At 37.2% G+C, this 26,740-nt stretch overlaps 1 protein-coding gene across 7 annotated transcripts in view; it reads left to right on the top strand.

The window, feature by feature from the left end:
- The window catches only part of LOC123772412 (dipeptidyl peptidase 8), a 62,872-nt gene that overhangs the window by 13,200 nt on the left and 22,932 nt on the right, over window positions 1-26,740 (top strand). For 4 of the 7 annotated variants that reach the window (XM_045765556.2, XM_045765539.2, XM_069324268.1 and 1 more), the window contains 7 exons: window positions 1,601-1,703; window positions 3,962-4,135; window positions 5,736-5,901; window positions 10,928-11,008; window positions 11,709-11,868; window positions 15,091-15,314; window positions 18,382-18,526. In XM_045765556.2, the coding sequence (XP_045621512.1) occupies window positions 1,601-1,703; window positions 3,962-4,135; window positions 5,736-5,901; window positions 10,928-11,008; window positions 11,709-11,868; window positions 15,091-15,314; window positions 18,382-18,526 (1,053 nt within the window). The remainder of the gene's footprint in view (window positions 1-1,600; window positions 1,704-3,961; window positions 4,136-5,735; window positions 5,902-10,927; window positions 11,009-11,708; window positions 11,869-15,090; window positions 15,315-18,381; window positions 18,527-26,740) is intronic. The other 3 variants (XM_045765570.2, XM_045765563.2, XM_069324269.1) reach the window with 1 other exon arrangement.

Genomic DNA, 26,740 nt, shown 5'->3' with positions numbered 1-26,740 from the left:
TGGGGTAGTCAGGAACGGATTAATTCATTTCCCTTTATTTCTTATGGGGAAATTAACTTCGGAATGCGAGTTTTCGGAAGGCGAGGCGTCTCCAGGAACGGATTAAACTCTTATTCTGAGGTATGCCTGTAGTTCGCTGTTCTGTGTTTGCAATGTTTTTTAGGCCACTTCTGCCTTCAGTCTTCTAGGTGCTGGAATTTGCCTTTTTCCTGGCCACTTTTTTTCATCTCGTTTAGGTTTTCTTTGTGTTTTTTTGTTCTCTTAGTGTGTTTGCCTTTGAATGCAGCATTGGCTTTTCAATTAAGGTGGTTTTCCCATCATGTCACTGGTTGGCTGCATCCTTCTTGTATTGCAGTTCTCTGCATATATCGTGCTCTGTTCCATCGTTTGTTCCTCCTTCCCACCTCATCCTCCTGCTGTCTCGTGGTTGGAGGCGGCAGGCATTGGTGCCCCTCATGATATATCTTTCCATTGGTGCAGCAGACTAACAGTTTCCTTTCTGATACTGAAATGTTACTATCACTTGTTTCTAAGAATCACTTAAAAATGTTAAGGTGATGCTCTTCATAAGGATCTGTTTATAGTATGTAAGAAACAATGGTATTACACCTTAGTAATATATTTTGGTAATACTGTATTTGCTGCACACTCTAGCCTCCAGATAGCCTCACAATAGTCCAGGCATGTTATGACAGCTTATCCCAACCTTAACCCTGGTCAGTGTTGCACAACTAATGGGCACTAGTGCCAGTGCTGTTTAATGCTGACCTCATTAGAGGGGAAAACCACTGTAGTCAAGAATGCCTCTTTAATGAATCATACATGCATCGATATGAATTGGTATTTTGCATTGAAATGTTTATTCCTTGACTTTTTTCAATGTTATTTCAAAACTTAGTTTTGTGACTTTTGTGTTCTGAAGACTTGTGGGTGCATCAAAATGAAAATAATGTTTCACACACTGTTGTTTATGTTCTTTATGAGGATGTTGCTGATGCACCCAACACTAGCTATTCATTATTGATATAATATTCTTGTCCTTTTATTTTTAAATATTTTGTTACCAAAATCAATGTTTTAAGCCTATAAAGTTTTCAGTAAAAATGAATGTCAAATTATTTCATACTGACCTGTGAACCATCAATGGTTTTGAATATGAAATAGACTTCCCTATCAAAAGCTATTTAATAAGCTGTATTACTTGATTTTTTAATCATTAATTTAAGCTCATTTTCCTATTAAAAAGGGATTTATGAGCATACACTTTTGTTAACTCAGCAGTACCTTGCACACCCAACATTGTTTATCCAACTTAATTTGTGCTTATACTTTTGAACATTTATTTCTTGACGTTTTGATACCCAAGTTATTGAGCTAACCCTACACATAGGTTCACACACTGAATTAAATGCAATTTAGACATTAAACACGTTGCTGAGCAAGCAGCTGTAAGCAGCTGCAATTCACTTAATTAATACATGAAAATTGGCCCCCCTGCCCCCCCTGGAATGGAAAACTGTTAATAATGATTGCAGCTGAAATTGCTTTAAATTATTCTGCATCGATTGGGAATTATCCTAATTATTTCTGGTATTATCAGATGGTGTTTACCGATTACTGTTCGAGGAAGTTGACGAAAGTGAAGTTCCCATCGTGCAGTTTATCCTTCCTGATGATTCAGCTGGCATGCTTGATGAGTTTAGGTAAGTTGGAGACTGTTTTTAGGATTACTGTTAAATTTTTCTACAATATTATTTGGTAGTAACATTACATTGAAAGCTACTTCTGACAATCGGTGCAGTATATATGAAGAATGGGGACCACATTTGTACCATACTCAGCTCCACAATTGTAATGTCTCTTGATTTTCTGTTCTGAAAATTGCTAATGATGAAATGGATTGTTTAGAGTCTGGGAGCTGGCACTGGCATAGGCCATACACCACTGCATTGACACTGGCCTAGTTTGTATCCATGAATGAATGCACTGACAGGAATGTTAGTTTTAAATACAAAATTGTATTTCTACGTAGAGTACTGTGTGTCCCATTAAAACAAATTTAACACAGATTATTGGGAATGTGAGGAGTATGGTAATAACAAATGGTTATATACGATATACATGATCTGAAATGTTACAGCAAATTTGGAAGTTGCTAAGTGAGTACCTGCATTGACCATTGCACTGCAACTGGTACCTATGAGCACAACAATTGTTATGAGTGCCCTTCCTTTCTGTTCTAGTTGGGTGAGAATTTTTTTGGGGGTGACTTGTGAATGCAGCTGTTGGGTAGCAAGGACCCTGGGGGACCTGATGGCATTCAAGCACTGTGGCTTGGGTGTTCACCATGCAGCAATGATTGTTTGCCTTCTTTTGTCCCAAGTTATGAATTTTTTCAAGCATTTCATTGTTTTAATGCACTTATACTTTCTGGTGGGCTTTTTCTTGGCTTTGAAATCTAAGCTGCACTTACCTCAGAGCCAAATTTTTTTCCTGGCTCCTGGTAGGCTTGGGTGGGTCTTGGATGCTGGGTGCAGTTCTCTGAGACTTGGCATTCTGTACTATGGCTGTTGCTACCGGTTTACCTCGCCAACAATCAGATTTGTATGAGGAAATACGAATTCTGGAAAGGTCATGATGAAATCTAGATTGTTTGAACTGTATACAGTGAAATGATTTTCTGCAATCTTAGTTTTTGCTCAAATTATTCTATTGTGCTTTTCTTATTCAGTGGAAGTTACAGTTTGGCTCAGAGGTGGTGCCAGAAATGTTATTAAAATTGTTAGGAAACCTCCTTAATGATTAATTGGAATGGTGCTCCATAATATATCAAAGAAAATCTTGAGCAATAGAAAGTTTTGGGCATGGGACAGTAGATATCTATAATATGACAGGTTAAAATGACCTATGACTGTGTGGGAAAATGGAGCATATGAATGTTATTTTACTTAATTTGGCTTGGCATTAATTTTGACACAAATTAGTTTCTTTAGGAAAAACATCTGAAAAATTGTCCAAAAATGGCAGTTGCAGTAATGAAGGCTGTAATCAAATATTTGTGATTTCAGATCTGGTCTGGATTTTGGAGGGCATACTTTAATATATGCCCTACAATTTATATATTTAATATTTATTTAATATATCCCATCATGGTAGGCCATAAAGTGGCCTACCAGGATGGGATGTTTCGTTACATTTAGTGCATGAATGTTATTGTTTTCAAGTTCCTGCCATTGCTTCTAGGGTAATGGCCTCTCCATTTAAAGTTAAAAATGCTAATGATGTTAGAAAAATATGTAAAGTATTTGTGAAATGTATTCAGTGGAAGTTAAGAGTTTGGCTCGGAGGAAGTGCCAGAAATGTTATTAATGAGGTGTATTAGGATTGCACCTCTTTCCATTTTTATTTCAGTGGTGATGGGGTTTTCATTGCTTGAATACTGTGAGTAAGATTACCAAGTGGCTGCATGATATAATTTTTTTAGGTTTACAAAAACGTATGTGTAAATAATAGAGAGGGAACCCTGCTGTGTTGTGTACATGAAGAGCCAGTTAATTTAATTTGTACACTTGTTGCCTTCTTGATTTTATGATGAAAATTGACAAGATTGCTGACAAATAGTGTAATTACCCAGGTGTAATTACCCAAGTGTAGTTACGGGATGGAGAGCTACGCTCGTCGTGTCCTATCACCATGATATCGTGGTGATGGCATCAATTTCAATACACGTGTGTATTGAAAGAGAAGCATGTGTTAGGGAGAGTGCTATATAATGGCATTAGTCCAGTCACCAGCGTTCTCCATGACAGCCTCTGCTTAGGAAAAATGTTCTGTACTTTTTGTACTACAGTGAAGAAGCTTTAACTCTGGCCATGAAATTGTATCTTTATTTTTCTCTTCAAATTTCATGATTAAATAAGTTTAGGTTCATAAACTGATTTGTTATTTGGTAATGTTTCAGATTTCCTCGAGCGGGTATGTCTAATGCAGAATCTACATTAAGGTTGCTAGAGGTTGAAGTAGGTCCAGCGGAAGAGTTAAGGGTGACGACTCGACACTTGCGTCATGACCTCAAACAGCTAGCTCCTTGGCATGAGTACTTAGTTCGTGTTGGCTGGGTTCCTGATGGCACACAGTTAGTACTTTTATTATATTTATAGCAAAGATGAGTGTGATATCAATTATAGCTAATAATTTTCAGGCCTGTAAGAACTTGACAAATTATATAAATTTATTTGTTTACATTTAACCCTTTTGCTGCAGCACTTTCAATTTCAAGCTTTTCATAGGATTTTATATGCATTATTATAATGAATCTATATAAAAATATAATTTTTAATAATTTTTTAATGGAGTAAAATTTATATTTTTCCTATACAGTATTAAAAAGGCAACATAATGTAGCATCAGTTTGATAGGTAGTTTACCAGGAGAAAACAATATAAAGAGGGAGCTATCCACCACCTGAAGCATAATTAGGAGCATAAAAGTACCATCCTGACTAATGCTGCACCTCGGGCATATGAAGTTCCCCTAAAAACAATTTATTGTTAACTTCGAATCCATGAGATAGAGCAATTATTGGCGCACATTTCTGGACAAAAATGTTAAATATACAATTGCCTTAGTCGGTCTTTTAACAGTATTGTAAATCTTCACGTTGTCCATACTTGCACCATGTACCTGCCCCTCTGCACCCAACAACTCTTCTCCCGCCGCCTGACCTGTACCCGTTTACTCGCTAGCCTCTGTTTTTTGAAGGCCTAAACTAAAATAGAGAAACCTCGGGTGACGAGCAGCCCCTTCTACGAGCATTTCGGGTAACGAGCGAGTCACTCGCAGAAAACTTCTAGATTGACTAGCTTCTGCTCGGTTAACGAGAAAACCACATGGTGCTTCCTAGTGTTCCCGCTAGTTCTCAGACGCCTCCGAGGACAGGTTGTTGTTATTTAGCAAGATTGGCGTTTCACATGACGAACTCGGTGCCCTAATCGATTAAATTCGTTAACTGAGGCACCATTGAACCATATATCAATTTTGGCCATCTTGTGGATTGCTTTAAATACTGGTATTGTTTTAATACAATACATATCAGAGTTTGGCATATTATAAGTTTGAAAATTGTAACTAATTGTTTCGGTTTGATTATAATTAACAGAGGTGTCACAACGGCCATGTCGGGTGAATAGTTGTAGCTTCAACATGCAAATTCTTGTGACTGAAGAGATTGTTATAATGAGACATTTATTAGATTAGACTATGCAGATTTTACAGAAATTTGTTATAATGAAGTTTGTTCTAGCAAGATCCCACTGTATACTGTAATATATTGCCTTTACACACATCATGGCATATAAGCAATTGTAACATTCGCTTATTGTGTAGACAAATTTGTAGAAAATGAATGTGTGTGGGAGGGAGAAGGCATTTATGGTGTGTTTGGTACTACTGCTGAAGATGAGATTTGATTCCATAGTTGACAGATTGAGTCTTGTGGTTGAACAGTTTTCGATTTGGAAACTTCTGGCATTTGGAAAAGTCGATTAACCCAGGGAATAAACAATTTTCTTTTATTGGCTGTTATCAACAATTGCAGCAAAAGGGTTAAATACTAAACATTGGTTAGATGGACACCCCCCCTCCCCAAAAATGTAATTTGAGAAATTTTATATAAAAAAACATTTAATTGGAATTTACAAGTGTCAATGGCTTACATATTATCTTCATGATGGCAGGATTTGGTGTCAACTCCTTGACAGACGACAGCAGCGGCTTGAACTGATTTTACTGTCTTTGTCATCATTCACTGGCCAGAAGAGTCCAGCCGCACCATCTGCTCCATCACCACCACTTCTCTCCCCTCATGTGATAGTTTCCGAGCACTCGAATACATGGATAGATGTAAGCATGGGTCTTTCAGTAATTTATTAGGCATTATAACAAAAAAAAAAGGCTGCATATTTTATTATTCAAAAGTATAAATTATTTGCTTGTGGTTGTTAATGTAAGCTTTGTATGTTAAAAGTAATTGTACTGCCTTTCCCTCTCTGGTAATTAAATATTTAGGATTTTAGGGTATGGATTTGTCTTCATTACCATCAGGGAGATGTGTCATTTGCAACACCTCAGGATGGAGCAAGAATAAGAGCTGTAAACGATTCTGGTTCAACATTATTTATTTATGTGTATATTTACCCATTAAAATACAAATTATTGCTATTTTTTAAAAGTAAGTTACAAGACTTGGTCATAAGATAATCATTTAGGCTGTACCATTGTGGCATATAGCTGAGAAAGTTCATGTACTTTAAACCTTGTCCATATTTATTCATATGTTTTTGCCAAGTAATCAAAGCAATAATATTTGCTATAATATTTGCTATGATACATTTGTGCAGATTAATTCAGTAATGATACGACACTAGAAATATGATGAATGAGTGTGTGTGCTTTGGCAGGTTCACGATCTGGTGGCAAAAAAAATGTACCACTATCGTATTTGAGAAAATCCATAGGAGCTGCGACGAGGGTTTGAACCTATGCAGTGAGTGTTCCCTCGTTACTCGCCCTAGTCAACTAGGCCATGACATGCTCATTTAGGTTAAAACCTCATCACTGCTCCTATGGATTTTCTCGTTTGACACATCACGTTAGTGTGATTACTCTGTCGTATTTGTTGTACAAGCCTATCATTTTGTCACCTTTATTCAAGTTTTAACCTTTGTACTGTTATACATTCTAACCTTGCATATCCTTGTTGAATGTCCTGACTTCCAGGATTAACGTGAGTCTTGCTTCCCGACCGTCCCTTCCAGTCACTTGTCCCTCGATAGAATTCTTAGTGAATCGGATACCTTCGATATCGTTTGCCTTATGCTTTTGTTCTCGTATTGGCATCCTTGGTGATATTTAGCGCCCTATGATTATTCCACACATTTGATGGTGCTACGTAGCCTTCTTGGCTTGGTGCCTTCTTTTGATAATTACAGTACTTTACATTCTAACCTTTGTACCATGTTACACATTCTAATCTTTGTAGTATGTTGTACATTCTCATGTGTTATATTAATGCCAAGTCATATCTGCATGGGTCATTCTGAAGCATTCTAATACAAAATAGGCCAGTGACAGTAATTAGGATTTGATGTCTGGAGTTCGAATGATACGCTGAAAAAAAAAAAATAATTTCTTCGGTACAAATATAACTAGTAAATAATGTGTTAAAATGCAAAAAGTGATGGTCTGAATGCAGTTGTTCCCAGAGTCACAAATCTATATCTTACTAAGTACACTGGAAAGTTTGTTGGGTTCTTTCAACCTGTGCCTCACAAGGACAAGTTCCTTTCTTTTTAATCATCTTGACCTTCCAGTTAGTCTGAAGACAGGGGAGATTAAGATTAGTTAACGATCAACACAAATGTTTGCTATGAAAAGTGCAGAATTAAAGTCCACCCCACCAAGAGCTAATGGAAAACCACAAGGAATGTCGGTCAAATCTCGGCTACCGTCTCTAAAGTTTACATTCCCCACTACCTGCACCACCACTCCCAGGTCAAGAGAGACGGGAAGAGATTTTTAGCCATTTTTTTTCCCTTGTTATTAGATGAAAATGTCTGCTAGCAGAAGTTGTCAGGCTATGGGGAGCCGGTCGGCTGAGCGGGCAGCACGCTGGACTTGTGATCCTGTGGTCCCGGGTTCGATCCCGGGCGAGAAACAATGGGCAGAGTTTCTTTCACCCTATGCCCCTGTTACCTAGCAGTAAAATAGGTACCTGGGTGTTAGTCAGCTGTCACGGGCTGCTTCCTGGGGGTGGAGGCCTGGTCGAGGACCGGGCCGCGGGGACACTAAAAAAGCCCCGAAATCATCTCAAAATAACCTCAAGATAAACAGGATGAAGAGGTATCTTAGCATGGAGGGGAGGGGAAAAAACAAGTAGATTGAGAAAAGTTAGCAAGCTTGGAAATAATCCAAGCTTACTGATTTTCTGGTGGAACCATTACCACCAGAAAACTGGTGGTAATGGTTCAGTGAAAATTGCTCAAAAGATCAAAGCTTAATCCTTAACATTTAATCGTTAGGTGGCTATTATCGTCTATCGATATATATCGGCCTTGGTAAAGCGATTATCATAAAACACTTTTTAAAAAAGTATTGTTTGTGTTTTTACATGTATGATGCAAATATGGATATAATAGTTTTGTGGATGTAAGGAAGTTTACCTTGGCCCATGAAAAAATTCCTGCAACCATTTCATGGTTATGAATGGGGTTATTATTGTGAATGTTACTAGGGTAATGCGGTCAGTCAAATGACAATTTAAACAATTATTGCCTTTTGGTTTTACATGCATGGTGCAAATATGGATATAATAGCACTTTATTTACATCCACAAAGAAAACGAGGGATAAAACATTCATTGAAACATCAGAGGATAAAACAGGAAGCGTCAGCAAAGTCGAGCACCAGATGTTGACAAGTTCCAGACGCAGCTTTGCAGAGCACCTCCGCCAAGTTAAACAATAAATATTCACTTATTTTTGTGTTTTTTCTTTTTATTTATTTATTTATATATACATACTGTATATACAAGAGTTCTTGCATTCTTGTACAGCCTCTAGCATGCATAGCATTTCAGGCAAGTCCTTAATCCTATGTTCCCAGGAATACGACACCAAATCATTTAACAACTAGGTACCCATTTTACTGTTGAGTAAACAGAGGCTACAGTTAAGGATTGGTGCCTCGATAAATCCTCGCTAGCCAGGATTCGAACCCAGGCCAAAGCGCTCTCGAAACGCCAGGCAAGCGTCTTACCGCTACGCCATGGGGACTTTAAATATTTTACATACAAATTAATAATTCTATAATGAAAAAATATATTTTAAATTTTATATGCATTGGTGGGTATGACCATTTCTCCATGGCCATTGTCCAAGGGTTAAAGTGCAGTTATTGTCATTCGTTGATGCAGGGGGTAATGCAGTGATCGTATATTAATTTAAACTATTGTTTGGGTTTTACATGACTGATGATAATAGGGATATAATAGATCTGTATGGATGTAGTGGAGTTTACCTTGACACTTGGAACAAATCCTGCTTGCTTTTTCACGATTCCTTACTGTGCACGTGAGGTTATTGTCGGATATTGCTATGCCAATGCAGTAATAATCTTTGTATAAAATTCTATTATAATTAAATATGTATACTGATTATGTTCATATACGGTTTTCATAACTACTGTGTATGGTTCTAATGATGTATACCAGGTCGCCTAATCATCACTTCTACATAATACATATATATGTGTATAGATGTATATACATATATACAGTACATGCAACAATGATCACAAAAACACTGATCCAAGTATGGAGAAAAACCACATGTGAAAATTGAGAATGCTATTCTCTATTTTAGAGAATAGCGTTTATTTTAGATTATTATTCTCTATCTTTAGCATTCTGTTTTTCACATGTGGTTTTTCTGCACATATATACATATATATGAGAACAGTATCTCCAAGATAACTAAACAAAGGAAAAAATCACCAGAAAGGCAAACCAAAATTAATTGGCATAGAATAACAAAAAAGTAGAGAAAACAGGCAACCCAGCAGGCCACGCACATCTAGTATCAGCAGATTGCCACCAGGTGGCTTCTTACCCAGCTGTGAGAGGCTTTGGTGCAGAATGTCACCACGACCCAACTGTGAAATGCTTTGGTGCAGAATGTCGCCACGACCCAACTGTGAAATGCTTTGGTGCAGAGTGTCGCCACGACCCAACCGTGAAATGCTTTGGTGCAAAATGTCACCACGACCCAACCGTGAAATGCTCTGGTAGAGTGTGCTGCTAATACCTGACTGCGAGATCCTAGCCACGAGTTGTTGGGATCTTGCCTTATGAAGTAACAGTGTATGACAAAAAAAAGGTCCATATATAAAGTACAGTACAGTGTATAGTACTCAAATGCTCGTGAGAAAATCGGTAGCAGTGACTACGATTCGAACCTATCCTATGGGTACTCCCAAACAAACACCTTAGGCTACTAGGCCATGACATGGTCAAAAGGATTGCGACATGGTTGCAATCAAATCCAAAAGATTGCAACAAATCAATGAGACTGATTTTCTCATTGATTCACCATGTTAATGTAATTTCTCTGGGCACACAAATGCTTATTTTTTTAATTTTTGATAAATATTATTAGTATGCTACAGTATATTTTATTCAAATATAAAAATAATTGCTTTGATAAATTTTTGGTAGGCATTAGAGCATTGTTGTCGTCATCCTGGTAATTCAGTTTTGCCCGATTTCAGGAATCTTTATAATGTACTGGAACATCTCGATAATAAATTGACGGCCAGAAGATTTTGTGCATGTTTATAGTGTACCGCCTCATCCTGTACAGTACTATGAAATATTAGGTAAACTTGTAGGTCAAGGAAGTTTCGTTCTTGACACTTTAGCGTTCTGGTGGTGCTAAAACTCGTCATCAATACCCTGATGAGACTCTTGAAACACACGAGTACAGTGTGGGCAGAGGTTATCGGGGGACCAGCCTTGGATCACTTCAACCAACCAACCCATAACATTATATAATTGCTCAGCTCTCGTGTATTTTCTCTGCTTTAGAAATTACATAATGGAAAAGTATTGGGTATTTAGTTTATTTGTATAGCTATATAAATCAATCATTTGCACACACTTCCATATTTTTTCTTTTAATTTTTCATTTGGTAACATTTCAACTTTTTTTTTTATTAGAATTTGTTTATTCAGTGTAGTCACACAATTTATCAATATACTGTACCTTTCCTATTGCATCTATACTATAGTGCATTCATTTGTGTACTAATGTATAGTTATAATCCAAAAAAATAACATTGTAAACATAAAAAGAATGCTGTGTAAACATTTTAGGCGTCGCCGAGAGGGGCCCCGAGAGGTCCGGAACGTTTACAGTTGGGCGCGCGGCGAGGGACCGGAACGCTAAAGTGTCAAGTGAGATTTCCATGATTTGAAAGTTTCTCACAGTTGAAGATTCTGTGCCTGGAAGTTACTTTGAGAAATATAAACTAAATTATTATTTGCAACTCGTGTATCTTAATTAACTATTTATGTCCTCTTGTTTTAATTTAAAGACTTTGGGCAGTAACCTCTCCATTGTAAATCTCTTGCTTCCTGTAAGCCTCCCCTGTATAACAAAGTTGTGCTTTTGTAATGAAACCTTAAGACACACTTGATATTCCTGCTGAAGCTCCAAAGGTTAAATATAGTGTAGCTATATTTAGGTATAGCATATATGGTATAGCTATACTGTATCTTATAATTTCTAGATTGAGCATTATTTGATCATTTTTTCCTTGTGACAGTTTTGGGGGATAGGTTGGCTTTAAATTGTTAGGAATTCAATATTGTTAAAAATGCCCTGGCTAATTTTGTTTAGTTTGAAGCTTTGTGTTTCTTGGCATCACCATGTTTGTGGAGTGGATTTTATGGAGTAAGGACTGGCCTACAGGTGTATTCTCATCTATGTAGAGTATTCCAGAAGCTCTGGGAGTTACAGAAAATAAAAAATGTAGTTTTGAATTCCTTTGAAAAATTATATTCTGCAATTAAACTTTCTCATGTATGCTTTTTTTAATGTCTTAATTTTAATCAGAAATGACAAATATTGTAGCTAATATAGAAATATATTTAGGTTCATAATCTGCTGTATTGGTGGACAAGTCACGGAGACTCCAGTCAGAGAATGTTGATATGGGCCAGCGAAGAGACAGGTCATCGTCACCTTTATCTTGTGCTGTGTCAATTGTCCCCTCCATCCAGCACTGAAGACCAACCTTCTCACGAGGATCAAGGTATGACCAGAGTAATATTAAGAGTTGTAGTTAATGTAATACCATTCATGCATCATATTGTTACTGGTATTGTAATGGATTGTCTAGATTGTCTTCATTGTTGTAGTACTGGGAGAGGTACCTGGCTGTGCCCCTTTTCTTCTTTCCCTATCCCCCCCCCCCCTTCTCTCCCTAACTGCCCCCCCCTCCCCCCTTCTCCTCTATCCCTGTTTTCCCATGTCCTCTTTCCGTGTAAAGAAACAACTGACACAGGACATAAGGGTTAGTACCTTACATGTGCTGGGATTGAACTCTGAGAGCCGTGTGTCTGGCTACTCCTGTAGTTTGTCAAAATGTTCCTGTAATAGTTTGCATGTTATCATTATCTCTGCAGTGTCTGGAAACATTGACATGTATGAGCTCACTCCACTGGCTAGGTCAATTATATGAATTAGGACCGTATGTTGTCCTAGGACCATTCCTCGGGTGACTCCACTTCTCTCATTCTCCAACTTGACACTTTTCTGAATATGAGCTTTTGCTTTCTGTTCAAGTATTTCCTTAACCTATTTCAGTGTTCTAGTTATTGTAGCATCAGATATTTTCACCAGTCGAGGAAGATGTAGTCTACCAAGCTTTTTCTCTGTAGTGCCTATTCTTTATGTCCTTGTGTGAAGTACTGACTTGCGGCAAGTGTATGCAAAAGTTGTATATGATTATTGTGAAGGTATACTTTTGTCCACTGTTCAGCAGTGATAGATATATATATGTTGTACCTAGTGTGCCAGAACGTCGTACTCGGCCTGCTATGCAAGGCCCGATTTGCCTAATAAGCCAAGTTTTCCTGAATTAATATATTTTCTCTAATTTTTTTCTTATGAAATGATAAAGCTACCCATTTCATTATATATGAGATCAATTTTTTTTATTGGAGTTAAAATTAACATAGATATATGACCAAACCTAACCAACCCTCCCTAACCTAACCTAACCTAACCTATCTTTATAGGTTAGGTTAGGTTAGGTAGCAGAAAAAGTTAGGTTAGGTTAGGTTAGGTAGGTTAGGTAGTCGAAAAACAATTAATTCATGAAAACTTGGCTTATTAGGCAAATCGGGCCATGCATAGTAGGCTGAGAAGTGCGTTCTGGCTACTAGGTATGACATATATATATATATGTATATATATATATATATAATATATATATATATATATGTATATATATATGTATATATATATGTATATATATGTGTATATATGTATATATTTATATATATATATATATATATAATATATATATATATATATATATATATATACATACATACATACATACATACATATATATATATATATATATATATATATATATATATATATATATATATATATATATGTATATATATATGTGTATATATGTATATATATATGTGTATATATGTATATATATATGTGTATATATGTATATATGTGTATATATGTGTATATATGTGTATATATGTGTATATATGTATATATATATGTGTGTATATATGTATATATATATATGTGTGTATATATATTATATATATATATATGTATATATATATATGTGTATATATATGTGTATATATGTATATATATATGTATATATGTATATATATGTGTATATATGTATATGTATATATGTGTATATATGTATATATATATGTGTGTATATATGTATATATATATGTGTGTATATATATATATATGTCGTACCTAGTAGCCAGAACTCACTTCTGAGCCTACTATGCAAGGCCCGATTTGACTAATAAGCCAAGTTTTCATGAATTAATTGCTTTTCGACTACCTAACCTACCTAACCTAACCTAACCTAACTTTTTCGGCTACCTAACCAAACCTAACCTATAAAGATAGGTTAGGTTAGGTTAGGTAGGGTTGGTTAGGTTCGGTCATATATCTACGTTAATTTTAACTCCAATAAAAAAAAATTGACCTCATACATAATGAAATGGGTAGCTTTATCATTTCATAAGAAAAAAATTAGAGAAAATATATTAATTCATGAAAACTTGGCTTATTAGGCAAATCGGGCCTTGCATTGTAGGCTGAAAAGTGAGTTCTGGCTACTAGGTACGACATATATATATATATATATATATATACATACATATATATATATATATATATATATATATATATATATATATATATATATATATATATATATATATATATATATATATATATACATACATACATACATATATATATATATATATATATATATATATATATATATATATATATATACATACATACATACATACATACATACATATATATATATATATATATATATATATATATATATATGTATGTATGTATGTATGTATGTATGTATATATATATATATATATATATATATATATATATATATATATATATGTATGTATGTATGTATGTATGTATGTATGTATGTATATATATATATATATATATATATATATATATATATATATATATATATATATATATATATGTATGTATGTATGTATGTATGTATGTATGTATGTATATATATATATATATATATATATATATATATATATATATATATATATATATATATATATATATATATATATGTATGTATATATATATATATATATGTATGTATATATATATATATATATATATATGTCGTACCTAGTAGCCAGAACTCACTTTTCAGCCTACAATGCAAGGCCCGATTTGCCTAATAAGCCAAGTTTTCATGAATTAATATATTTTCTCTAATTTTTTTCTTATGAAATGATAAAGCTACCCATTTCATTATGTATGAGGTCAATTTTTTTTTATTGGAGTTAAAATTAACGTAGATATATGACCGAACCTAACCAACCCTACCTAACCTAACCTAACCTATCTTTATAGGTTAGGTTAGGTTAGGTAGCCGAAAAAGTTAGGTTAGGTTAGGTTAGGTAGGTTAGGTAGTCGAAAAGCAATTAATTCACGAAAACTTGGCTTATTAGGCAAATCGGGCCTTGCATAGTAGGCTCAGAAGTGAGTTCTGGCTACTAGGTACGACATATATATATATATATATATATATATATATATATATATATATATATATATATATATATATATATATATATATATATATATATATATATATATATATATATATATATATATATAATCTGATTATATCCAAGAGTTGACTGTTAGTACAATTAATTAATTTGATCTTGGACAGGTATGGTGGCTGCACAGCTAGTTCAGAAGATTGCCCTCACCCGAGGTGAATGGTCGGTGACCGGCAATGGTTTATGGGTTGACGAGTCCCGAGGCTTAGTGTACTTCACAGGGCTGCTGGACTCTCCTCTGGAACAGCACCTCTATGTCACTTCAATATCACATCCAGGAACCATTCAAAGACTAACAGAACCGGGGTTCTCGCATCATGTTGCTCTAAATGAGGTGAGAATTGATATTTCAGTATTTTAACTTTGTGTTAGGAAAACTAGTTGGCTCTTAATAAAAATTTATTATTAATCTGTATTATGAGTTATGATTAATTCCTGTTACTTGGGACAGGAGGCCTGGGTATGTATTGTGTGTATATGTACTTATCTAAGTGTAGTTACAGGATGAAAACTATGCCCGTGGTGTCCCAGTACTCTCCATCAAATAAAACTTTGAAACTACTGACAGTTTTGGCCTCCACCACCACCTCACCTCACTTGTTCCAACCGTCTACCACTGCAAAAGAAAACTTTCTAATATTTTTTGGCACTTTTGTTTCCTTAGCTTGAATCTGTGTCCTCTTGTTTGAGAGTTGCTGATTTCAGGAATTCCTCTTTGTCAATTTGGTTGATTCCTGTTGTTATTGTGTAAGTGGTGATCATATCACCATGTGTGTACTCACCTAGTTGTGCTTGTAGGGTTGAGCTCTGGCTCCTTGGGCCCCATCTCTCGACTATCAATCAACTGGTGTACAGATTCCTGAGCCTACTGGGCTCTATCATATCTACATTTGAAACTGTGTATGGAGTCAGCCTCCACCACATCACTGCCTAATGCATTCCATCCATTAACTACTCTGACACTGAAATAGTTCTTCCTACTGTCCCTGTGGCTCATTTGGGTACTCAGTCTCCACCTGTGTCCCTTTGTTTGTATACCACCAGTGTTAAATTCTTTATCTACCCTGTCAATTCCTCTGAGAATTTTGTAGGTAGTGATCATGTCTCCCTGAGCTCTCCTGTCTTCCAGCGACATGAGGTGCATTTCACACAGTCTTTCCTCGTAACTCGTGCCTCTTAGTTCTGGGACTAGCCTAGTGGCATACCTCTGAACTTTTTTCAGCTTCGTCTCGTGCTTGACAAGGTACGGGCTCCATGCTGGGGCCGCATACTCCAGGATTGGTCTTACATATGTGGTATACAAGGTTCTGAAGGATTCCTTACACAGGTTCCTGAAGGCAGTCCTAATGTTAGCCAACCTTGCATACACCGCTGATGTTATTCTTTTGATACGGGCTTCAAGAGACAGGTTTGGCATGATATCGACTCCTAGATCTTTATCTCTGTCCTTTTCATGAAGGACTTCAACTCCCATTCGGTATCTTGTGTCTGGCCTCCTGTTTCCACCGCCTAGTTTCATTACCTTACATTTACTTGGGTTGAACTTTAGTAGCCATATGTTGGACCAATCATTCAGTTTGTCTAGGTCATCTTGTAGCCTCATACTATCTTCCTTTGACTTGGTCCTCCTCAGATTTGTGTGTGTGTGTGTGTGTAAGTGTAATTTATATATTTATATTTTAGGCTTGTATTGAGGTTTCCCCAAGGTCAAACTACTAACCCTCCTCAGGATGCAAGCCCACGGCTGTTGCACAACTCCCAGATGCTGCTACATGAACTGAGACGTTATTAAGTGAAAGGAAACATGCCCAACCATTTTTATGCTGCCCAGCAACTGAACCTGGGATACCCAATCATGAGTTGAGACTGTAGCCACTGAATTTAAGGGGCTTCATGATCATTTTTACACTTGCCAGTTTATTCACTATAGTGAATATGTATGTATGAATGAATGAATGTGTGAATCAGTAAAGATATGTACCAAACTAAGGAAATGACAGAAGGTGTGTTAGCCCATATGAGGCAATTTCTCTTTACATCCATGATATAAATGGAGCTACCTTGTATATGGACCAATAGGCCTTATAAAGTTCCCTGGCTCCTATGTTCTTATTAATGGACTGATACTGTACATACATTTGATACTGATTGATTCATTGATACATACCCAGCAGAAGGAAGAGTAAAAATTATTTATTTTATTATAATAATTAATAATTATTAATTACAACAGTTATTATAATTATTATAATAATAAAAATAATTAATTAATAATTATTACTCTTCCTTCTGATGGGTCAAGCAGGTCTTCAGGAGGCTGGGGTCGTTCTTGCCCTTGCTGGGGTGGTTCTTCTCCAGCCATGACCACGGCGGTCTCCGGGTTTGGAGTCCCTCATGCCTTCTTTTACCAACTTCGAGGTAAACTCCGGAGCTGGAGCCTCTAGGGCAGTTCGTTGTTGCCTTCAACCTCGTTCTGACAGTTCCTGCAACGGTGCTGAAACCAATCGTGTTGGCGTTTGCCTTTCCATTGAAGACTTTCGGCACCTTGGAGAGGGGCAATCTGCTGCATGGGTAACAGCTTCTCCCCTGTATCAATGTACCCTGGCTTTGTGCCCTGGAGAGGCCACTCCAGACCGACAACCAAATCACAACTCCATAGTCTCCTGAGACTGATGGCTGCCTACTACTACTATACTTCATTTCATTCATTCATTGATACATTTGTATGGATTAATGCATGTATCAGTAAGAACACAAGAACTAAGGAAACTGCATAGGGTCTGTTGGCCCATACAAGGCAGCTCGTATTTATATCATGGATGTAAATAGGAACTGCCTTGTATAGGTCAATAGGCCTTGTAATTTCTTAAGTTTGATACATATATTCATTGATGCATTCATTCATTGATGCATTCATTGATATACAGTATTTATTGTTAATATTCACTGTAGGCCTAAATACATTACCTTTATAAATTAGTGAGTGAAGGTATGCTGATGAGAAGGATGGTGAGGAAGAAGGTGAGTTAACGTAGTGTGAACAACACGTGAGATATGACAAGGGACAAGGCTGGGTGGATGCGATGTGTAAGAATGGAATGAATATAGTTTTCGTGACAATTCACAAGAAACACTGCACCTTTGTTTTGTGAAGTTTGGCTTGCTGTTAAGGATGACCACTGCAGTATGGTAGTTTGTTTTTTATTATGCATTATTTTGTTATAATAAATGGTCGAGTGATATTTGTAATGTTATTAAATATGTTACCTACTTTTACTCTATTTGCCTTGTTATTCTCTAGTTGATATCTTCCGGCCACAAGAAAATGGGAAATAATGTTAAAATGTGTAAACACTCTCCACAGTGCAAGGTTTTTATATTTGAAATATTATACTCTGTAGGATTGCAGTGTATTCACGACCGTGTACAGTAGTGTGGAGACCCCTTCACAGAGCCAAGTTCTGAGGATAACCCCGCACGATGCACAAAACAGTAGTGACAACCTAGTCTGGGTGTCTGTGTTGGGTGACCTTGTCAATGAAACACGTAAGTATACTCAATTTCTTAATGGGCCTTTCCTCCTCTTGGTCATCTACATGTGTGCTTATTATTCCTTTCAAGAGTTTAATATTTGTAGGCTCGGCTTACATTTTATACTTTCTCTAATGAGTAAATTTTGCTTTTTGTAGCCTCTGGATTTTGTGTTCGATAATATTTTTTTACTTAAGCGGTGTGAATTCTTGAAAATGTAGAGATATCACTGCGCTTAGATTTGTCACAACTAGGGAATGCAGGGAACACATGCAGCATCACTATTAGGGAAGAGGTGCAGGGTCATAACTGGAGGAATTCAAGGAGCAGAGATTGGTGTCCAAGTAGAGCTGACATGTTGACCAGAAACACTTGACAGAATTGAAGTTAACATAGAAGAGGTAAAAAAACACTTTGAGGAACTGAACCTAGCAAAAGCAGGAGGTCCAGACCAAATGTCACTTTGGTTAATGAAGGAAGTTGCAAGGATCTTGTTACCCATTAACTGTAGTGTTCAACATTATTAAGATGGGAGAGCTACCAGAAATCTAGAAAAAGGCAAATGTATTTTCAGTATTTAAGAAAGGGAACAGACATGAAGTACTAAACTATAGACCAGTGTCATTAACGTGCATTTCATACAAGATTCTGGAAAACTAATCAGAAAAAGGATTGTCGAATATTCAGGGAGTGAATTTTATACGAGTTACAACACGGCTTCAGATAGGAAAATCATGCTTAACAAAACTAATTGGATTCAATGATAGGGTAACCAGTATAAGATAAGGTAGGATTGGAAGACGGCATCTTCCTAGGACTGCCAAAAAGCTTTCGATATAATTCCTCATGAAAGACTAATAAACAAGATGGAGAGACAGGCGGGGGATCGCATGGAAAGGCACTAGACTAGGTACAGTAGTACTTGATGGACAGGAAACAGAGGGTCATAACCAGAGAGGATTTCAGGCTGGAGAGAAGTGGAATGTCATGTTCCACAGGGCTCTGTCCTGAGACCATTGCTGTTTTTAATTTATGTAAATGACCTCGCAGAAGGAATGAGCTTGTACCTATCGATGTTTGCAGATACCTACCTACCTACTTTGTGGCTACCATGTGGTGATTCCAGGGATCAACGTCCCTGCTGCCCGGTCTCTGACCAGGCCTCCTGGTTGGTGGTCTGGTCAACCCAGACTGTTGGACATGACTGCTCCCAGCCTGATGTATGAATAACAACCTGGTTGATCAGGTATCCTTTGAAGGTGCTTATTGAGTTCTCTCTCGAACATAGTGAGAGGCTGACCAGTTATGCCCCTTATGTGTGGGGTGAGCGTTGAAGAATTCCTTGGCCCTTTGATGTTCTTGACCTATTGCACCTTTGCATTTTAATAGGGCTATTTTGCACATCGTGTCAGGCCTACTGGTTTCATGTGATATGTCCGTGTGCAGATTCGGAACCAGTCCCTCTAATACTTCCCAGGTGTTATTATGTATCTCTCGTCTGTACTCTAGAGAATGCAAATTTAGAACGTCTAATCGGTCCCAATAATTTAAATGTCTTAAGAGTGGATTCTAGCAGTAAAGGATCTTTGCATGCCTTCCAGGTTAGCAATTTCTCCGGCTTTGAATGGGGCTGTTAGTGTGCAACAATATTCCACCACAATGCCAAGTTAATGAGGAGAGTAAGAATTGAAAGGGACTGTTGGATGCTGCAAGAAGAACTTGGCAAACTGAGGAGTAGATAGATAAATGACTGCTGGAATTCAATTTAGATAAGTGTTAATGAATGAATATGGGTAAGGAAGATGGGGAACATGTATTTACCTACACAATATTGGGAAGGCAATTATAAGAAACAAGAGAAATTGACCTGGGAGTAGACATAATCCCAAGATTAACACCAGAAGCTCATGTGAACAGGATAACAGCAGCAGCAGCACATGGGGAAAATTAGCAAACAGCCATTTAAAATTCTAAACAAGGATGCATTCAAGTCTCTACTCACTACCTACGTGAAAGCATTACTTGACTATGCAGCACCAGGATAGAACCCACACCTTGTGAAGCATAAACAAATGTAAGAAAGTTCAGAGGTTTCCAACTAAATAGTACCAGAAGTGAGAGGCCTCGGCTGTGAGGACGGGTTGAGAAAACTCGCCTTACAACCTTGGTGGAGAGAAGAGAGGAGATATGGTAACTGTGTCCAAGATTTTGAGTGGGATAAATAATGGACAAAGGAAGTCCATTTAATTTGAAGAGGTAGGACAAAGGGACATAAGCTGGACACACATTTGAGTTGGACACATAAGGAAACTCTCATTCCCTGTACTGGTGATCTTTAAGTGGAATGTATTGGAGGAAGAGGTTGTTGAAACTGATTCCATCCCCAACTTTTAAGAAAAAGTTATGAAAATATTAATGTTGAGAGAGAGGTAATTAGCATGTCAGGTATAAACAAGTAGGAGTTGCATCATAAAGAGCTAACTCTCACTCCCCCTCAGTCACTGGTAGGTAAGCACTAATAGTTAAGGGTTGTAACTGGGGAATGTGGGAACTATACAGCATCACAATGCTCCCCATATTCACTAACCCACAGGTTGGGAACCTTCTTATGTTTGAATGCCACATTGAAATTAACTGCTTTCCAGTAAAGCTGCATTCAAGAAATTTATATTTGATATACTGTACTGCAAAATGCCAATCTTTTTTGAAAAATGTAATTGATGTTTGAACTTAAAAACAAGGAAGGTAATTTTAACAAATTAAGAACTTTACTACCCTTTTAATAAGTTTTTAAGATTGTTTTTTGTAAGAAAGCATTGGGATGTGGTGCCAACATGGAGGTACATAGCTTAAGCTGGTTCTTTAGGTGTATAACAGTCATTTGGGACCTTAAGGGAGTCTTTAATTTGAGAATCCACATTCTCATGTAAATCCACATGAGAATGTGGATTCACAATGATAAGTTGTGGAGAAATAAGATAGGATTCGTTGTGCATGTTACTAGAGGTGAGGATATTCTACTTTATTTCTTCATATTTAAATGGGATCCTTCTTGATATAAACAGTATTCAACGTACTGTTATTATCTTCGGAGGTTATCTTGAGACGATTTCGGGGCTTTTTAGTGTCCCCGCGGCCCGGTCCTCGACCAGGCCTCCACCCCCAGGAAGCAGCCCATGACAGCTGACTAACACCCAGGTACCTATTTTACTGCTAGGTAACAGGGGCATAGGGTGAAAGAAACTCTGCCCATTGTTTCTCGCCAGCGCCCGGGATCGAACCCGGGACCACAGGATCACAAGTCCAGTGTGCTGTCTGCTCGGCCGACCGGCTCCCTTGAGCGCTCAATTAACTCCACCTGCAGCATTTCTGGTGTTTTGGAATCATTAACTAGATGAGGTTGGAAAGCTAATATCAGTGTGAGATAATGTTTCTCAAAATCAATGAACCTATCACTGTATCTTTCGATAAATGAGTCTATAACTGACTTATATATTAATGAGTTTGTATAGGCCTGAGTTTAATGGAGGAATACATTCATTGGTTTTGTATAAATCCTAATAGTGGAAAAAATTTCTGTACCACATGTGCCGTATCTTAATGTGAAAATTAAATAAAAGTAGGTATTTATTATGTGAAGGAATTTTTGCTTTATTTTTACAATTAGTAATACGAGTGAAAATGGGAATATTCAAGAGATATAAAAATGTGTTTTTAAGAAAGTGTTTTTATGCATAATTTGGACTTATTTGAAAAGACTGCACAGGACCTCAAAGGCCCAGAGGCTGCTGGTTCTCCACCCTTGCACTAACCCGTCTCTCATGTCTTGACACAACGCTCCTCTACACTGTTGTTGCACAACTCTTCCTATATACTCATGTCCTGATACAGAGCACACAACCCTGCAAACACACACAAACACACCGGGGCGACGGTGGCTGAGTGGACAGTGCGCTGGCCACGTAATCCTGTCGTCTGGGGATCGATTCCTGGCAATAGCGGAAACAAATGGGCAATTTCTTTTGCCCTGATGCTCCTGTTCACCTAGCAGTAAATAGGTACCTGGGATTTAGACAGCTGTCCTGGGGGTGTGTGTGGGGGGGTGGGGGCTCAACTTTAGTGATTGACAGTTGAGAGGAAGGTCGAAAGAGCCAGAATTCCCCCCCCCTTCCCTGCAAGCACAACTAGGTGAATATAGGCATCAGGTGAAAGGAAACGTACCCAACCATGTCTGTCCCGTCTGGAAATTGTGCCAGTGTCCCTCAGTTGTGAGCCTTGAACACAAGCTACTGTGCTACAGGTAATAGTTATTAATAACAACAATCTAGAAACACGTTGGAACACAACCAGCAGGGTTGAGCTTCTATTCTGAGCTTGACACTCGTCTTCATTAGATTATCCGACCGTCATTTCTTCTTGATCATGATCTTGGACTCCCCCAAAAATGCAGTAAATGTTTTATAACATGTCCTTCATAAGCTTATTTTGTTGACCAGATACTCAAGTTGACTCAAGTTCATGTTGGGTACATTGTGTATAAGAGCCGATTCTACAAGACGGCGTCTGTGTAGAGTAGAGGCAGGAAAGATTATTTTGGAGGAAGACCAATCAATGGGATGATTAGAATCCCTCACGTGGCAGAAGAGAGCATTGTTAGTGTCTGCAGACTTAACACTTCTCTTGTGTTCTTTAAGTCTGTCATTCAGTGTACGGCCAGTTTCGCCAAAGTATTGGAGAGGACAAGATGAACAGGAAATAGAGTAGACACCAGCAGCATTAGAAATAATCTTTCCTGCCTCTACTCTACACAGACGCCGTCTTGTAGAATCGGCTCTTATACACAATGTACCCAACATGAACTTGAGTCCTGGCTTTGTTGCTGTGGACTCTTCCCTTTCACAGTATATACTCAAATGCTCTAATCTTTCTAACAAACGTGACTTAACATAAGCTTACCCCTTCCATTTATCTTTCTTTCTCTTTCCTTTTCTTTCTCTCTCCTCCCTTTTTCTGTTCATTGTCTTCTCCTACGCTCCCTTGCTATCCTCTTCTTATTCCTATTACTATCTCCTTCGGTGGTTATAATAGGAGCTGCCTCGTATGGGCCAATAGGCTTTCTGCAGTTCTCATTATTACTACTATCCCCTACACCTTACTTTCCTCCTCAGCTCTCTCTTGCCTATTTATTGCCTGTCCCTACCTCATCACAATCGACTTAAGAATGGTCCAGGACGGACCGAAACGTCGTCGTCCCTTCAACTTCTAGTGTGTGGTCTGGTCAACATACTTCAGCCACGTTATTGTGACTCATCGCCTTCATAAGCTTAGTTAATATTCAAGCCACAAGTAATGAAGATTATAATGAATGTCATGGTATGTTAAAATTAAAGGCACTATTAACCCAGACGAGGTCAGTTCAAACTTTCCACAATTGTGAATGTGCATTGTTAAAATATTTCACCTCAGGCATAACCAGTTTTGTATATACAGTATATTGCAATCATTAAACCCTTTTAATAACTACTGTACCTTCAACATTTAATGATATTGTGAGCAAAATAAGGCGATTAGAATTCCTTATAATGGTTGCCAGGTGCCAAAGCTTTTGTGCTTCCCATCCAAAAATTTCATATCGTCAAAGACAGACAGGTATACCAAAGAAGAACTTCATTATTACTTTTCTATCAGGAGTTACTGATGTTTACCGATTTATAAACCAGCATAATGTAAGTGTTTCCTACACCCTGGCACCTCCTAACATTTAAATTGGCCAGTTTTCCTGATGAAGTACGAATGACATTTGAAAGATCGGTAAAAGCCTGCATCCCCAGGGCCAGTTACTTCTTCATATGCCAAAGACTCGGGGCACATGGTCTACTAGCAGTGCAGATGCATAGTATAAAGATGCTATGCATCTTAGTGTCATATCTAAGGCTGTAGAATCCTGATAAGCCAAAGTGCTTAAACTGTGGACAGTCCTATGCAGTTTCAGATGGTGACTGTATCAAATACATATTAGATATACCACCTATATTGACATGTATCATAATTCCTGAAAGTAAGAAAGAGCATATGGACTCGATGCTAAGAGAATTAATTGCTCTTTGACCTTGCAGGGTGTAACATAACACCTGGAGTTCAGAGAGAGTAAGAGGCCCCATCAATGACAAGACCCCTTGAGAGAGAAGCTCAATTACAAATGAGAATTTCCTGGCTTGGTACCTTCTTTTGATAATTAAATTAAGTAATTAGAAATGAGAATAAGATCAAGTTATAGAAGAGCTGAACTTTGATGAGTGTAGATGTAATAATTAATCAAAATATAAATGATAATCAAATCAACTTATAAGCTTTATTCATAAATGGTTATACATTTAAAATTGGAAAAGTTTATACAAAATTTGCTGTACATTAATTATACAAGTGTGTCGCATCGGCAGCATAACACGTTGACATTATCGTCCAAAACAATATCGGAAACTTTATTCACAACAACAAACTCGACTCGTTAAATAATAGCTAAACTAAATAGGTGTACTGCAATCTAAGTCAAACTTAGGTTTTTCTGCATAAAGAGAGTGACTTTTAGCTTAAAATTTGATAGGTGATGTATACTGGAAAAACTGCATTTTACAATTTGGGCAATAAGACAGATATTGGCACAAATTTGTATCACAAATTTTTGATGATGAGAAAAATAATTACAAGTAGAACTAATATAAACTAATTATACCAAGAAATTATGGCAGCTAATATCCAAAAGTAAATAAAAGAAGGTTTATTCCAGCCATGCAAGATTAATTTAGGCAAGACTAATTCATCTTGCCAAGGGAATGCACTCTGTTACAACTTACTAGTAATGGCCAAAGAGCCAGTGTGCAGGAGCTCCTGACTGGGTCAGGTTCATTCCCCTCCACCCAGAATTTTGTAAAATTGGAATTCATTTGATGTGAGCCGCACCATATCTAATTACCGTGTTACTATTGCTATACAGTTCAACATTGATTATCGGTATTGATGCACTCTGCCCAATGTTTGGTAATGTACATTTATGATAGAGGGTTCTTGAATAGGCCGACAGGGAGTGTTTGTCATCCGTCCACTCTCTCTGATGGAAATGAAAAGTGGTTTTTTTTTTTTACAAAGCTTTTCAATAATGAACATTAGTGCTCAATTTTTTTTATATAATGGGATAGCTTATCCTATTTATTTGGTGCAGAAAAATGATGAAAAGATTATATATATGGCTTACTGGTATATTGACAGCTCACTGGTTATCGATAGCTAACGGTATTATAAAAACTTTATATTTATGATTTGTGTTTATTATGATAATCACCACTCCACATTTTGTGTAAATACAGTAGTGAAGGAAGGTTAAGTGAGAGCTGAACAGCTTAGGTGGCAATAAGGCAGGCAATCGGTCCCACAAGATAGTCCCTGCAGCGTTATTCTTCTACTTCATACAAGCCATAGACAGGGAGTACAACCTACAGTTTTGTCATCCTTCACTGACAACATCAAAATGAGTACAGAATGAGAATTGGTTTTCAATGGTCAGTTGTCTGAAAAGAAGTGAGCCCAAATGGTCCCTTTCTCTGTGGCAGGGGCAGACTCTACAGATATTCTCATTTCAGGATTTTTGGTGCTTAGGACTTGGCATAGTCCACATTTGGAGTATCTTGAATGTTCTTTGCAAATAACCTTTCCAGTCAGATTTCAATTGAGTGGGAGGTGGATATGGCCTTTTTTTGCTAGATAGGCAAAATGTTTGGCTGTCTACAAGTGGAACTTTTTGCATGAGCATTAAATCGTCTACTATCTGTTGCTTAATTTCCCAATTACAAAGCTTATGCAGCAAAATTGTTTTGTCAGGATTAAAATCAAAGGGATTCCTTTACCTCATCCCTCCAGACCAGCCGCTTCTTCCCCATGTTGTCCAGGTTGGAGATCTTTGTTTGCTGTATCGTTCTTCGTGCTCTCATATGGCTGGTTCATTTCTGGTTCCTGTCCTTTCAATCTTGCTTCTCCCATTGCCCCCTTTGAGGCTCTGCCTCTTGTGTATAGAGGTCTATACACAAGATCCTGGTCTGGATTGCTCATGACTCCATCAAGTTACATTCTAAGATTGCTTATCTGGATTATATGGGAAGGATCCTTCACCGGATAAGCCAGACATCCAGATAAGCAGAATTCTTAGAGACAAGTCCAAAAATTACCATATTTGCA

Source organism: Procambarus clarkii, chromosome 14 (assembly GCF_040958095.1).
Source record: "Procambarus clarkii isolate CNS0578487 chromosome 14, FALCON_Pclarkii_2.0, whole genome shotgun sequence".
NCBI lineage: Eukaryota > Metazoa > Arthropoda > Malacostraca > Decapoda > Cambaridae > Procambarus > Procambarus clarkii.
Note: the sequence above shows the minus strand (reverse complement) of the source record. Positions and strands in the feature narration are given on the sequence as shown.